The sequence below is a fragment of the Hermetia illucens genome, chromosome 2 (assembly GCF_905115235.1).
Source record: "Hermetia illucens chromosome 2, iHerIll2.2.curated.20191125, whole genome shotgun sequence".
Taxonomy (NCBI): Eukaryota; Metazoa; Arthropoda; class Insecta; order Diptera; family Stratiomyidae; genus Hermetia; species Hermetia illucens.
In genome coordinates this window covers 12,461,555-12,475,995 of record NC_051850.1, presented here as the reverse complement: position 1 = coordinate 12,475,995, position 14,441 = coordinate 12,461,555, and the positions used below count along the sequence as shown (strand labels likewise).

At 43.0% G+C, this 14,441-nt stretch overlaps 1 protein-coding gene across 1 annotated transcript; it reads left to right on the top strand.

Moving 5' to 3' along the window:
- Nucleotides 1-2,976: 2,976 nt before the first annotated feature.
- On the top strand, nt 2,977-11,289 carry LOC119648258 (liver carboxylesterase-like). The gene is made up of 7 exons (XM_038049903.1): nt 2,977-3,235; nt 3,402-3,509; nt 3,632-3,952; nt 4,026-4,223; nt 10,288-10,441; nt 10,511-10,722; nt 10,787-11,289. Exons 1-7 carry the CDS (start codon nt 3,053-3,055, stop codon nt 11,234-11,236), a joined length of 1,626 nt encoding a protein of 541 aa, XP_037905831.1. The 5' UTR covers nt 2,977-3,052; the 3' UTR covers nt 11,237-11,289.
- The last annotated feature ends 3,152 nt before the right edge of the window (nt 11,290-14,441 follow it).

Here is a 14,441-nt window from a genome sequence, read left to right as displayed (position 1 = left end):
TTGGACTAATGACGTGACACATTTTGATCACATCCGAAATGAGGATATCCGCGATCGTTATGAGGTTGCACCGATCGTGGAAAAGTTGCGAGAGAGGCGTCTTCCATGGTATGGTCACGCAATTCGTGCTAATGAGAATTCAGTTGCCGAGAAGTCGATTGTAAACGACCAAAAGGCAGGCCGAAACAACGGTGGCTTGATACGCTGGATGGGGATTTAAAAGCCTCGAGATTGCCCCCAGATCAAGCATTCGATAGCACCAAATGGCGAAACCGGTTACGATGAGCCAACCCCACTTGTGAACGGGACAAAGGCTGATGAAAAGGAAGATTTCAGGTGATCCCGAGGTGTACATTTTTTAAGGTTTTATGTAAAACAAAACTTTACTAAAATTGGTTTTCTGTCTGTCTGTCTGACTGTCTGCCTATCTCTCTGTCTTTTTTTTGGAGGAAATGGAAATCTTCAAAAGGCACTGATCTAGACACACCAGCGTGTGGGATTTTTACTCACTAAAACCACCCCCGACTCTTTCCCTGCCCCGCGGAACCTCCATAAGGTATTACATCACGGGGCGGAGTCAGCTCATTCTAGCTTAGTCACCTTTCTTTTATAAGCAGCGCACGTGACCGCGCTTTTATCCTCTCCTCTGCCTTTCGCAGTTTATTTTGGATAGATGGGATCATGCAGTTGACAGCATCCCAATTTTCTTGATGCGCTACCATTTTCGGCACTACATTTTCTGGTACCAGCACTTCTCCTAGAGTCTCCTCTAAATTCCTATTTTCTTCCACAAATCTCGGACAGTGGAAGAATACAACTAACCACTCCTTGATGGCAGGAATGAGCTTGTGAGTCCACCGACCCTTTCCCGAGCATTCCTACTGCTCTTGCCATCTATTTATAGATCTCTCCCCCACAGCGTTCTTCGTCTGCCATAAGGGAGAGATTGGCTTCGCATCGTAAATGTTCGCCTATCTCATCTGCCAAGACTGCATTCAGTTTGTTGGTATTAACTGACATCTGCAACGCTTCCCTCCAAACTGGGGTCGCATAGAGCGTGATTGAGGTCACCACCCTGGCTATAAGCAACCTAGAGGTATTCCGTGGCCGTTCGGCATCATCCTCGCCAGGGCCATGCTAGTAGTAGATGGTTTATCGCGAACATACTGTACGTGTTGCCTATAACTGAGCTTCCTGTCTATTACCACCACTAAGTATTTGATGGTCGGCTTGGAAGTGATGATATGATTCTTAATTCTAATACAGGCGTAATTTCTCTACCGGTGATGAGGACCGCTTCTGTTTTTTCGTCTGCAAGTGTCAGACCAGAGCTGTCTAGCCAACTTTTAACAACACTGACTGCCTCGCTTGAGTATAACTCAGCACCTTCGAGATGCTTTACCACCACTGTGGCTTCCTCCGGAAGGGGAAGATGAAATACACGGTCGTACATAATGTTCAACAGTAGTGGGCCCAATACGGAGCCCTGCGGGACATCCGAGGAAACAACGTACTCCTGGTGTCCGTCATCGGTGTCATACCAGAGTCTCCTTTCAGTTAAATAACTATCGACGATAGCAGGGAGATAGTCAGGGATACCAACCTTCTCTGGGGATTTCTGTATTAGATTCCCATTGGCCGAATTGAATGCATTTTTCACGTTCAAGGTTACTACACGGTAACATTTGCTGGTACTACCTTTTCCGTGGATTCCATTTTCGGCCTAGCCAGTTACCAATTTGATGGCATTAATGGTTGATCTGGCTTCACGGAACCCATACTGCCGATCTGACAGGCTGTCAACCACCGGGAGTAATCTATTATAGATTACCCGCTCTAACATTTTCCCCACAGTGTCCAAAAGACATATAGGTCGGAATGAGGAGGATTCACTTGGAGGTTTACCAGGGTTAGGCAGAAGTACCAACTTCTGCCACTTCCATACCGCTGGAAATATTCCCTCGGACATGCATGCTTAGAATAACTCAGCAAACATGTCCGGCCTAAGGGCCTTATTCGGTACTCCGTCCAGGCCCGCGCTTTATTGTCTCCTATTCTCACTCTGTTTGTCTGCCTGTCCGTCACACGCCTTTTTCTCAGAGGCTGTAGCAGCGATTGACACCAAATTCGGTGGGAAAGTGGGAACTGTGAACACTCACGCATACAGTAAGTTACAGGGTGTTACGTCGAATTTAAGGGGAGGTCTCGATAGATGCAAAAAGGGGGTGTACATTTTTTTTTCATCAAATATAGCCATGTGTGATATCAAATTAAAGGTCTCGATTAATACTCTTCGAAGCCGGTCTTAGTTTTGACATTCGTTGGAAGGATGGGGAGTGCGGGGGGTTGAAAGTGATCATTTCTTTAAGGTAGAAATTCTCAGAAACTACCAAACCGAAAAATCTGAAATCAGGGGGCTGCCACTATATGGTGCCTTGGCTCCGAAATACCTTCCATACCGATATCTGTTCAAATGAAGTTAATAATAGTATATTACTATATTTTTTTGTAATTGACTGGAAACCCCCGTTAAATTCACGCTAGCACCACGAAATTTTGCAGGCTATAATGTAGAGCAAGATCTTACCAAGTTTGGTGGAAACCGCACTATAACTAACAAAGTTGTAATACGTCAAAATTATTGCTTCTTTGAAAATTGAAGACTGTGAATGTCAATATCACCCGAAAGTGTATACTCTCACATAATATATGGATATATTACGTGCTACGTACTAAGAAATACACAAAATCTTTCGTACCTGAGGCGTCCAGCTTCCGGTTTCCCGACTTGTTTTACTTTTGGAAGAATGTGTAACAAAATAACAGTTCCCTCCAAAACTATTATATATTCCATATTTTATGCACTCCAAATTGTATCTGTTTTCAAAGAGTATCACCAAATTCCTAATGGCAAAAAAATATTGATAACGACTTTGAACTTGATAAGCAGTTCAATGGGAGACGCTAGAATAGTCCAAGAAGAGCTAGAATAGTCTAAGAAGAGATGCGGATGAAGTCATATTAAAATAATTGTTTGGATTCGTAGTTAAAGATGAAAGTGTCGGTCAATATAATTTCGTTACAAAGTTTCATTTTATTGATCAGTTTACTATCAGTTGTTTGGGCCGAGAAACAATGGACTCGGCAGCTTAAAACAAAGTGGTCCAATCGTACGGTCTATGAATTCAAAAATGTCGAATATGGAGTTTACTTTTCCGATAAGAGAAAGTTTTTGGTAGGTAGGGCGGAGTGAAAGGTGACAGTGTTTGTGATCTATTGTTTTTGAGGTTTTATCTAGTGTTATAGCTACTTTAAGAGTCTTGATTTACATGCATGCCATCATTACTCATTGCTTTACTCATTCCTGGAATAAACTGGTTTGACACAACCCAATTTTTTAGCCTTCTTTCGACAAGTCTTCCTTTGAAAATTCCATCAATGGTAACTTGGAACGCAATAATTCTTCTGGACTTCTTCAACCTCTCCATGTTACGGTTTACACACCAAATGTAAGTAGCACAGTGTTTGAAATTGTTGGCTTCCAGTAAGTTAAAAAAATAAGACCCACATGTCAAACGCAGAGGATTCATCAAAAACGATTTATCCTTTCAAAATTGTTAATCCTAATCAGATCAGTAGCAAGAAACCGGTGATGGTGCATATCGGTGACTATGACCTTCTATACGCTACAGCCGATTCTGCTTCACCTGGTTTTCTACTAGAAAAGGACATCGTTTTAGTAAGCGTTGAATACCGAACTGGAGCAAAAGGATTTTTGTCAATGCGGAATGAACAAATACCTGGAAATGCAGGCGTTTTTGATATACTGTTAGCCTTGAAGTGGGTTCAGAAAAATATCGAGCAATATGGTGGCGATCCTGATCGCGTTACCTTGTTCGGACAGTATAAGGTTGCTGGAGTCATTCATGTGCTGACACTCAGTGATCTTGCGGTGAGTAAATTTCTACGAATTTTCGGAACATTCTCTCTGAAGATATCATATTTTCTTCATATTTTTTTTGCAGAAAGACCTGTTCCATCAAGTTATCCTTCAGTCAGGATCAGCTTTACTAAAAAATTTTACTTCCTCAAATCCAATACTAATCAGTCGTGAAGTTGGAAGTGCTCTCAAATGTAAGGATGTGCATAACAAAATCAGACTTACGAAGTGTTTGGTGGAAGCCAATGACGTGGATTTAAGTGCAGCTTATAGTAAGGTTTGGGTAAGTATGGCATCCTGGAGTGATTGTTCTGAAGGGTGAATTGGTTAATCTTTTTTTGGGGGGGACCTACGTATGATTACTTAGCTCTTGTTTTTAAACCATTCTTGAAAATCTTGATTTGCCAAATATTTGCCAAGATCCTTCCTTTTATGCCTTCTGACATATAAAATTCATCTGCAATCCTTTGAAAGTAAAAGCGGGCAGTTTCGGTGGATTTTACTTAGATTTGCCAGGAAAGGAGTAATGAAACCTGGAAGTAACATTTCGATTGCATCTTTGGTGGAGTTAGAACGATCATCTTTCTTTCCTTCGCTGAATAGTCTTCTCACACTCTCCTTAGGCACAAGGATTCTTTTCACTATCTTTGTCAAGGACCCCTCAAAAGAAAATCTTTGACGAAAAAGCAAGTTTGTTTCCAGCTCGGGTTAGTAAAAATTCATGTTTTTCAGAATCCTAATTTTAGGAACCCGTCGTCAATTTCTATTTTAATTTCCTTTTCTTTTTCTTTCCATTCCATTGCTTGACATTGCCGTTACTATTATTGTCGAAGTGTTTAAAGGTTTTCCCAAGATTCCTCTAAGTTTCAGCAATTTTCCTGGCACCCGGACCCCTCAACCTATATCCCAATTGGGAGCTCACACCCTCCCCAATACCCCAATGATCACGAATTTCGCTCCTTCCACAAAATTCCGAATATTCACGGAGATACAATGGTTTAAAGTTTTTCTCAAGATTCCTCCAAATTTCTGCAATTTTCCTGGCTTCCAGACGCCTCAACCTATATACTGTGTTGAAGCTTAGATCCTTCTCCAACGCAAGTGATCACGAATTTCGGTCCTTTTCTTGAAATTCTCAATATCGGTCGAAGTGAGGAGACATGTGTGCTGCGAGCATGGTGAAGCTAGTTGATCATCTGGAGTCAATATCTCTGTTCTTTCTAATTGCTTGGGATTTAAGTGTTCTTAAAAAATAAATGTTTCATCATATACGGGTCTCTCTAAACTAAACTCCAGTCACTCCCGTTTTTGACAGCTCGTCTTAGGCACTTTTCTCTCTGGCCAATTATATGAATGGCTAGAGTTCTCCAGCGGTGAGGATTATCTTAGTTACAGGCGATATAATTCTTTCCTCTTCTCACACAGCCTTCGTGATGTTTGCAGAAGCACGGAATAATTACTGCTGTTCCGATGTGTGCTGCAATATTGAGATCGGCTTTTTGCATATGTTGCAATCGAGCAGTTTCTTCACGCTGTTCAATAAGGCTCGTTTGACACGTATACGGTTCCATTCGGTTCAGTTCATTTTAGGTTTAGTTCCGGTCGCTTCAAACAAGTACAAAACGATGTTTCGGTTTCAATCCGGTGTCTATTCGGTACCTAATTGAAACCGTATTCAATCGAATGCCCTCACGGCACGCATAGTTTTATCAGGTTTTAGTACGGTTCGAATTCGTGTCCAGGGAACAAAAAGCAATCAAGACTTACACACCCGCACGGTTCAGTTTAGGTTTTGACTTCACAGTGAGTGAATTTTACTGATCAGTTGTTAAATGTTCTCGGGTTTTATTTGGACGAAATTAGGAGTTTGCCGAATAGCAATCGTGAAAGTGTGAAGTGGTTTCATTTAGTTCGGTTGTTTTTCGGTTGTAATTGAACTGAACCGAATACTGGACCGTATATGTGTGAAACGAGTCTAAACAAATAGAATGGTACAACGATGGTTCTGCTTTTGTTGAAAACAAAACCGTGTTACAACCGGTTTATTATTCGTCTATCCGTGTGTCCGTCTTTCTGCCTTTTTCCGGAGGTGGAAATCTTGCAAAGACTGGTACACATGTCCCAGCGTGTGGGATTCTCAACAACTAAAACCACCTCCTAACTCCTGTTCTCCTTCACGAGGGACCAAAGCAAAATATTTCGTCGCGGGGTGAACATGGCTCTAGCTCCCCCCGCCCCCATTCGCTCATCGATTGAATTCGCAACTGCACTTTTTTCGCCTCCTGTGCTTCTCTTAACCTATACTGAAAGCGACCTACCATGTCGTTCGCATTCCAGTTATCCTGGCGCGCAACCATTTTCCCAATTATATTTTCCGGTGCTACTGTGTCTCCCAATATCTCCTCTCAAATCTTTTTTTCCTTTGCGAATTTAGGACAATGCAAGGAAACATGCTCCGGGTTCTGCGGAATACCGCCACGGCTGGTACAGTTAGGTGTTATCCAGTTTAAACCTATAAAGGTATTTACGGTAACCACCACATCCGTGAGGAACTGCGTGCGATCACAGTTTATCTCATAATGTGTTCTCGTCCATCGACCCTTTCTGGAAAAAGAGAGATAGGAGAAAGATACGACCGGAGGTTATTGTCATCTCTAAACGCGGCGAGGGGTCATACGCTGACATTCTTAAGAGAGTGAGGGCAGACCTAGAATTTACCAACGTATGAGATAATGTTAGCCACATTAGACTTTGTCAGAAGGGACCCCTGATGCTGGAGCTTAAGATGTCTAAGTATATAATGCGGATAAATTCTTGAGACAAATTGAAATTGGGGCAGGAAACCGAAATCAGGCCTATTAGAACGGAGCTTCTTACAGTCTTTAAGGATACTACACAAAGAAAGAGGAGATTCGCGAGGTTTTGGAAAAGAAGTTGGACTTCACTGGGCTTCTACAGTCAGCGGTATAGGCGCTACGGAAAATCTACGGTGGGGCAAAATCCGGTATCATCAGACTACTAGTGGAGGCAGTACTCAAACAGTTGCCAGCAGGGAGAGTAAGCATAGAGAGCGTTAGAGAGCAGGTGTTGCTGAAACGGTGCTTTAGATGCTTTGGCTTCAGTCACACCGATGACAGTTCAAAAGAGTGCAGGAAATGCGGGGCAGAGGCCCACATTAGAAAAGACTGGGGCAAACCCAAATTGCCTGCTGTGCCAAGGGAAGGAGGGGGTAGACAATCGGTACATTGCCGATAGCAGAAGGTACCGGAAATACAGGAGAGCCCTCAACAAAACTCAGAGATAATGTTGATATAAATCAACCTCGAACACTGCATGACGGCGCAGGATCTACTCTCGCAAACTGTCCGCGAAAAAATATATATGTGGCCATAATTAGTGATATCGGAATCAAGATGGTGACAATTAGGCAAGCAGTGTTACGGACTCGCGGAGAAGAAGCCTTCCAGGCGGTAATTGAGCACTGGGAAGAAGGTTTTATCAGAGCGAAGGTGAAAGGACTTCAGATGTACAGCTGCTATGCTTCACCCAGCGCTTCACTTAATGAGTATAAGCAAATGTTGAGCGCTTTGGTGGTGGATACAAGAGGACGTTGGGCGATAATCATAGCAGGTGATTTTAATCCGTGGGCTCTTGAACAGGGCAGCCAGACAACAAATATGAGAGAACATGTTCTGCTATTCGCGGAGCTAGACGCGCAACTCGCAAATGTTGGGACCTCAAAAATTTTCAGAGGAAAGGGCTTGGCGTCTATAATCAGAAAAGCTGCTTGGAAAGTTATTGAAGACTACACTCATAGTGACCACCAGGCAATATATGATAAATGGAGATCAAGGGCTAACCGAACTCGAAAAAGAGCTCCCACACTTCCACTCCCGGGTGGGTTGCCGAACTAGACTGCAAAAGTTTTAGAGGGGGACACGTTCTCTGCGGCAATTGAGCCTGACATATCCCTGAATAGTATGGCCATAGGAAAAACCACCCAGATCATCTCATAAGTGACGAAAGCATGCCATGCTACTATGTCCAGAAGTCGACTGTTCCCCAACAGGCAATCCAACTGGTTCTGGTGGAATAACGAAATAGTAAGTTTGCGAGGCGCATGTTTCCGGACAAGGAGGCTTTACCAGAAGATCAGAGGAAAACCCGGGAGCAAAGATTGAGAGGGGACGTAGTGACAACTGCGTGATAGCTCAAAGGAGGCGGTTTGTCAAAATAAAAGGAACTGCGTCAAACAGTTGTGTGATCCTTGACACCTTTGGGATGGAGCCCATAGAGTGGTAATGAAAAGGCAGCGGAGATCATCCCAGGTAACCTGTCCGCGCCTCCTGAAACAGATTGTTACCACTCTGTTTCCTTACCACCAAACTAGCGGAAGATAAACGGTGGCCCAGGTCAACGAGTGGCTGACACCTCCACTTACCGGTTACTGTGCCGTGGTGGCGCTGGATGTTAAAAATGCATTTAATTCCGCCGACTGGTGTTGAATTGAAAGCACATTGGCTGACATAGGTGTTCCTGGATATTTGGCCTATTTGATGGAGAACTACTTCTCAGAGACAACTCTCTGGTACGGGGCGGGGGAGGGTTTTGAAGAGTACAGCGTAGGTACTGCAGGGAACTGGACTGGGCTATTTGTTGTGAAATCTTATGTATAATGGAGTGCTTGTTCTTCTCGTCCTAGAAGAGGACTCAGAGGATTTGGAGGTTTACGCGACGGAGATGGTAAGAGCAGTAAAGGCCTGTCTGTAAAAGTCTGGTTTGATCCAGGCGGATGAGAAAACGGAAGCGGTGTTAATAACGAATTGTAGCAAAAACAAAAAAAAAAACACTATGATGGTGGAAGTTGGTGGATATATGGTCGATTGTAAGCCTGTGGGGGTGATAATTCACGGCAAACCGAGCTCTAGGGAAAAGCGCTTAGGGTATTCATGTCAAAAGGTAGCTGATGCCGCCACGGTATTTGCAAGAATACTGCCGAATGTCGGTGGGCCGAAGCACTGAAGAAGACTGCTTTTAGCCAGAATGGTGCGATCCATTCTACTCTATGTGTCAGCTGTGTGGGCGAAGGCTCTCGCAATCTCTGAAAGAGACGCAAGTAGGTGAATTCGGTTTACCTGCTTTTAAAACCACATCAGACGAGGCAGCACTGGTGGTGGCGGGCATGATTCCATTCGATCCATGGAAGACGTACGGAGGGGCACATCGAACGTAGGAATGCGGCAACGTCAGAGTCGTATAGTCTCTGACAACGCAAATTGGATGAGTCTTCGAAGGGCCGATGGACCCATAGGCTTATTCCGAAAATTAAGGTATAGCTTGGGCGACAACACGGAGAAAGCAACTACCATGTTACCCAGTTTCTCACGAAAGACGATGGTTACAATAGGCAGTATTTATACCGCTTTCGGATGATTTGCCAGGTTATCCTGCTTGAAGTGGCACACCGGAGAATGCAGAGCATGCCATGTTTCAAGGAGCCTGAATCAAGTGATAGGAAGGAACGTGAGGCCGGAGAGTATAGTTGCAGAGATGCTGAGAACAAAGGAGAATCGGCTTACGGTTTTCCCCGCAATTGTATAAATAGAAAATGAGCTGGTGAAGGAAGGAAGGAGGAGAAAAGCTCAAAGGACAAGAATCATGAGTGCTTAAGGGCAAACTCACCCCAACTTTTGAAACGAATATTACTGCGCTAGTAGGCAGCTTAGAATAATACAGACAGAGAGAAAGATAGAGAGAGAGAGAAACGGATTTTGGTCACCTATCTATTTCATCAGGGCCACCCAATTTTTAGGTGGAAATATCATTCAACATTAAGTGCGAGTTTGCCATTTGTAACAGGGGTGCAAGTTCTCTTAAAGGACTCTGCCGGTATTTGGTAATGGTATTCCGTTGAGAGAGAAACCAATCCCTACAGAATTCGCTCATAAAGTAGGATGTCAACCCCAGTTAGTTCAAAACTACTACTAGAAGGTCGCAATTTACTAGATAGAGGGTTTCGCACTGTTCGACTTTGGGGACCGAGTATTGAGTACGTGGAATAGTTACTTCCGAAAAACATTTTGATGCCTCCAGTGTCTTCGGTAAGTTATGGTATTTGCAATGGTTCAATTGTGTTTTAGTTGCTTTTTTTAAGTGAGGAATTCCGAGCTAGACTCCGCCCCTAAACTTAGTCCTCCATTGATGAAAATGAAGAAAAAGAAAAGGGACAAAAAGGATAACTGATTAATCGGCCAATGAGTTTTCTTCATAGTAGCTAACAATTTTCTTCGCTGTTCACTTTCAAGTTTTCTTTTAGTAATTTTGATAAATTTTATTAATTTCAACAGGACATGCATAAAGGCAACATTCCGTTCATCACGATCGGTGGACCCAGTAACCTTTTAAATGAATCCCCCGAGCAGATTCACCGATCTGGTCAATTTCGAATTTATCCAAAAATCATCGGATTCGTTGATCAACCATCCGCATACTTCCTTGATTGTGAGTACTATTATTTACCATTTCTTTATCGTCCTACACAATCTTTGATATATTTACGTCAAATTACAGTCTTTGACCCCACTCCGGAAAAATCGTCCTTTTTCACACTGGATCGATTTGCGAAAGATGCAACGTCTTTTGTAAAATTAGCAGGCGAGATATTTGGTGAAAGCAATTGGGAGAGGCTCATGCCAAACGCCTCATCTCTGGCCCAGTTGGAGAACGCAGACCCAAAAACCTTGAGGCATACGTTCAACTTGGTTTTGACATCAATCTTAGATGTGAGTGATACATATTCTCTTGATAATTAGTCCAGGATTTTTCAAGGCTCTTTTTCATTTTCAGTGGTCTAGCTTATATGTCAAGTCAGCAATCTATTACACGGGATTTTTAAACAAAACCCCAAAAACCTTCGCATATACCTTTAAATACAACGGAAAGCATCACACCCTACCCTTAAGAAGGAGTAATTTATTGAATGGCGCAATGCTTTTAGATGATGATCGATATTTGTTTGATAGCTACGCAGATGAGCTAAATGAGAGTGATACCAAAATTGCCAAATTGATGGTGGATTTTTGGACATCATTTGCTGCAACTGGTAAACCACTTTCCGAAGGAATAGTTGATTGGCCCGAAGTTAAGGTAGGGAAGGACGAGTATCTTATCATTGATGATGAAGTTAGTGCTGAACGTGATTTTATAAATGAGCTTCAAAGCGCTACGAAAACTTATTTAGATGAATCTGATAATAAGATTTTGCGAGAGTATGGAACTAAGGTTCACGTAGAATAAGCAAAAATAAAAAAAAAATGTAGATATCCAATAAAAACTAGTAGAGGCACGGATTCGAATGTCATTATCACTAAATATGACTTGTCAAAAAAGATTTTTTTTGTTTTTTGGTTGGTGTTGCATCTTCTTCCCCGGTTGGAGTTGCATCTTATCTATCCAATGGCGTTCGCAGGCTTTTGCGAATCTGAGAACATCCTCCAGAGACAGAGAGTACCCAGATTTTTCGTTAAAGAAAACTTTGACAATGTGGCTTTGTCTGACATCTGAGGAGGTAGCTGGAGCTGCGTATGAAATGCCATTTTCTTTTCCTCAACACATTGGCTACATATAGCCGAGATTACCACCCCATTTTTTTCATGTGGTAGTTTAAGGAGCAGTGTCCTGGTAAAAGCCTTACTAAGGCTTCTCCATTCAGGTGCGTGAATCTTTATAGTTTCACCATCTAAAATAGACTTGACATTGGATGGCCGGATGCCAAAATTCCGCCTCTGGCCAAACTATTTTGGATCCGGCACCTTGATGAACCAAGTTCTCAGCCTCCCCATCGCAAGCGATATTCGACAGTCTTAGCATGCAACCACTCGACCGAGTTTTAACAGCAGCAATTTAGTGCTGAAAACGCTGCCTGACTGTCGAAACTAATTCGAACGCGATTGGCAAGCATTGGAGCCATCTGATGTTTGCCAAGGAATTTTCGAATAGACGCATGACCATACTTCTACGTTTGCTTGGAGTCGAGATGTAGTCCTGAATGATTGTAACAGCTGGATAATGTTTTTTTGAGAATTGTGGCACCCTAAGTCCGCATCAACTTAATGCTGGACCGGACCAAATGGAGAGCAACTTACTCAATCTTGTTTTGGTCCACGGACCCCTCGTCTAGGGATTAGCACCCAAATTTTACAAAAATGTCAGGCGATGACGGCTTTACGATTTCTTATCAGGGCAGAGGCAAATCGTCAGACGCTGCCTCACCTCTGCCCTAGGAGCAGCGTGACCGAAGCGGCTCGCAGATGCTGAGGGGCTCATTTATATAATTCACAGAACACGACATGACTACGAATTTAAGTTGATGCGGATTTAGGACCCCACACTTCTCAAAAAAATATTTGGAGTGAGGCGGCGTCTGACGATTTGTCTTTGCCCTGGTAAGAAACCGTAAAGACGTCATCGCCTGACATATTTTAGCTGGATAATGGTTGTGCAAACCTTTGTACGCCTATGGCGTATTCATTTTCGGATATTGCCTTGTCAGTTTGTGCTATGGCCTCATTAGGTGCCCTTCGATTTGTCCATCTGTTGTTTATCTTGCCTACAAGGGTGATGACCATAAATTTCTGTATCGCTTACGAACCAATCTACTAGTCTTTCTAGTACTTTTAATGGAAAGAAAGTTAGGCTGATCGGTCGGAAAGTTCTTGCGTCCGTGTAGGCCAGGTTTCTCTGGCTTGAGAGTAAAAAAAAATCACATCGCACCGGTTAATTGGAATATAACCATGCGCTAGGCTTGAGTGGTATATAATCTGAATATGTAGACCCAGGGCCTCCATTGTCTCCATTACTAGAGCAAGAATGATGCCATCCTGGTGCGTAGATTTGTATCTATGGAATGAGTTAAATACACATGTTATCCATTCCGGAGATACTTCTTTGTATGTCAGAGTCCAGTCCCCCGACAGAGGATTGTTTGTACTTGTCGACCCTGATGTGAGATTTTGAATGCTGCTTGGGAAGCATACTTTCAACAAACGGTTTGCATTTTTATTCATTGCTTTCCCTGTATCTTCCGCTCTGTCAAGGTGGGCTATAAATCTGCTAGTTATATTCTTTGACAAGGATCCATCCATCTCTTCGCAGAAATGCTTCCAAGATTATCGTTTAGTGGACCGTATGTTATTCTTTAGAGCTTTCTGTGCCTCTTTGTACCTATTCCAGCCAAAAGCTGAATCAAATTTTAGAGCTCGGTTAAGGGGTACCCTTGCCGTTCTCCTCTGTTTTGTTAAATCCGAGTTCCATCAAGGTGTTTAACCTTTCTTTGGCATATTGAGTGGACAACTCTTTTCGAAAGCTTCTCTAATGCTAGTTGTAATCTTTCGGCTTCTTTCCATTCCAACAACGATTTTGATGCCTCCGGCAGTGATCATAACTCGGGCGCTGATTTTGAACACTACTCAATCTGTCTTTCGCGGATTCCAAAATCGATAGGTTGAAAGTTGACCCATGCACATTACGAAATCAATGAGTCCGTGATCCGAGAGTGCGATATTATTTGATACTCCCCATTCTCCGACGAGAGCTGCAATGTCAGCGGATACCACCGTAATGTTAGTGACCTCTTGTCCGACCACGTTGAGAAAAGAGGGTTCATTACTCAAATTAAGGATCTGGTTCCCACTAGATACTTTAATAGTCTTGATCCTCTCGCTTTGATGTTGTAACAGGCATATAAATGCCTCGCAGTTGTAGATCCGATGACTGAATGAATGCTGCATATTTATTAGGGAAATGTGGCAGCGGATCCACGCTTTATATGAAGATACCGTAGGAAGCACGTCCTTTTCACCGGCTTTAGAAATTGAAGCTAGTATCGTGATGTTTCCAAGCTCATAGTATAGTTGGAAGCCGTTTTGTTCCCGAACAATATTTATAGGCGGTTCAGGAACGAAAAAGTTTCCGAAAGTTTCCGACCTACCGGTTCTCTGCTCTGCTTTGTGTCTAGCAGCCTCCAAGTGGAGGTGTTTAGGATATTCTGGACAACAAATTATTCCAGAACCTCAGCACCATAGCACTCACCCTTTGGAAGCTAAGGAAAGCATTTTTTGGACGATGCTCAAAGACCCTTTTCAGGGATAGACCCGCGCCTTCCCACACATCGTTGAAGGAAGACCAGCCCTGCCTGAGCTAATTGTTTATGCCCCCGTTGGTAAAGTTAAACCATGAAATTTTACGATATGGAAGCTATTTGCCCTGAGGCATTGTTTCGCCAGGAAGTAGTCTGCTCCATAGGTAAAACTTTAACTTGAGCAGAGTACTGGAGCCCGGTGTCAGGAGCGCTGACAGATGAGACCTACTTTGGCTTGTCGATTACGGACTGGGTCCCAATTGGATTTTAATTGAATGAACTGAAAAACTGAGTCTAGACAAGTCATGATTCAAATTTAACTCGTGCTTTCTGTTTTCGGATTTTTCGAAATTCACTTTCGTG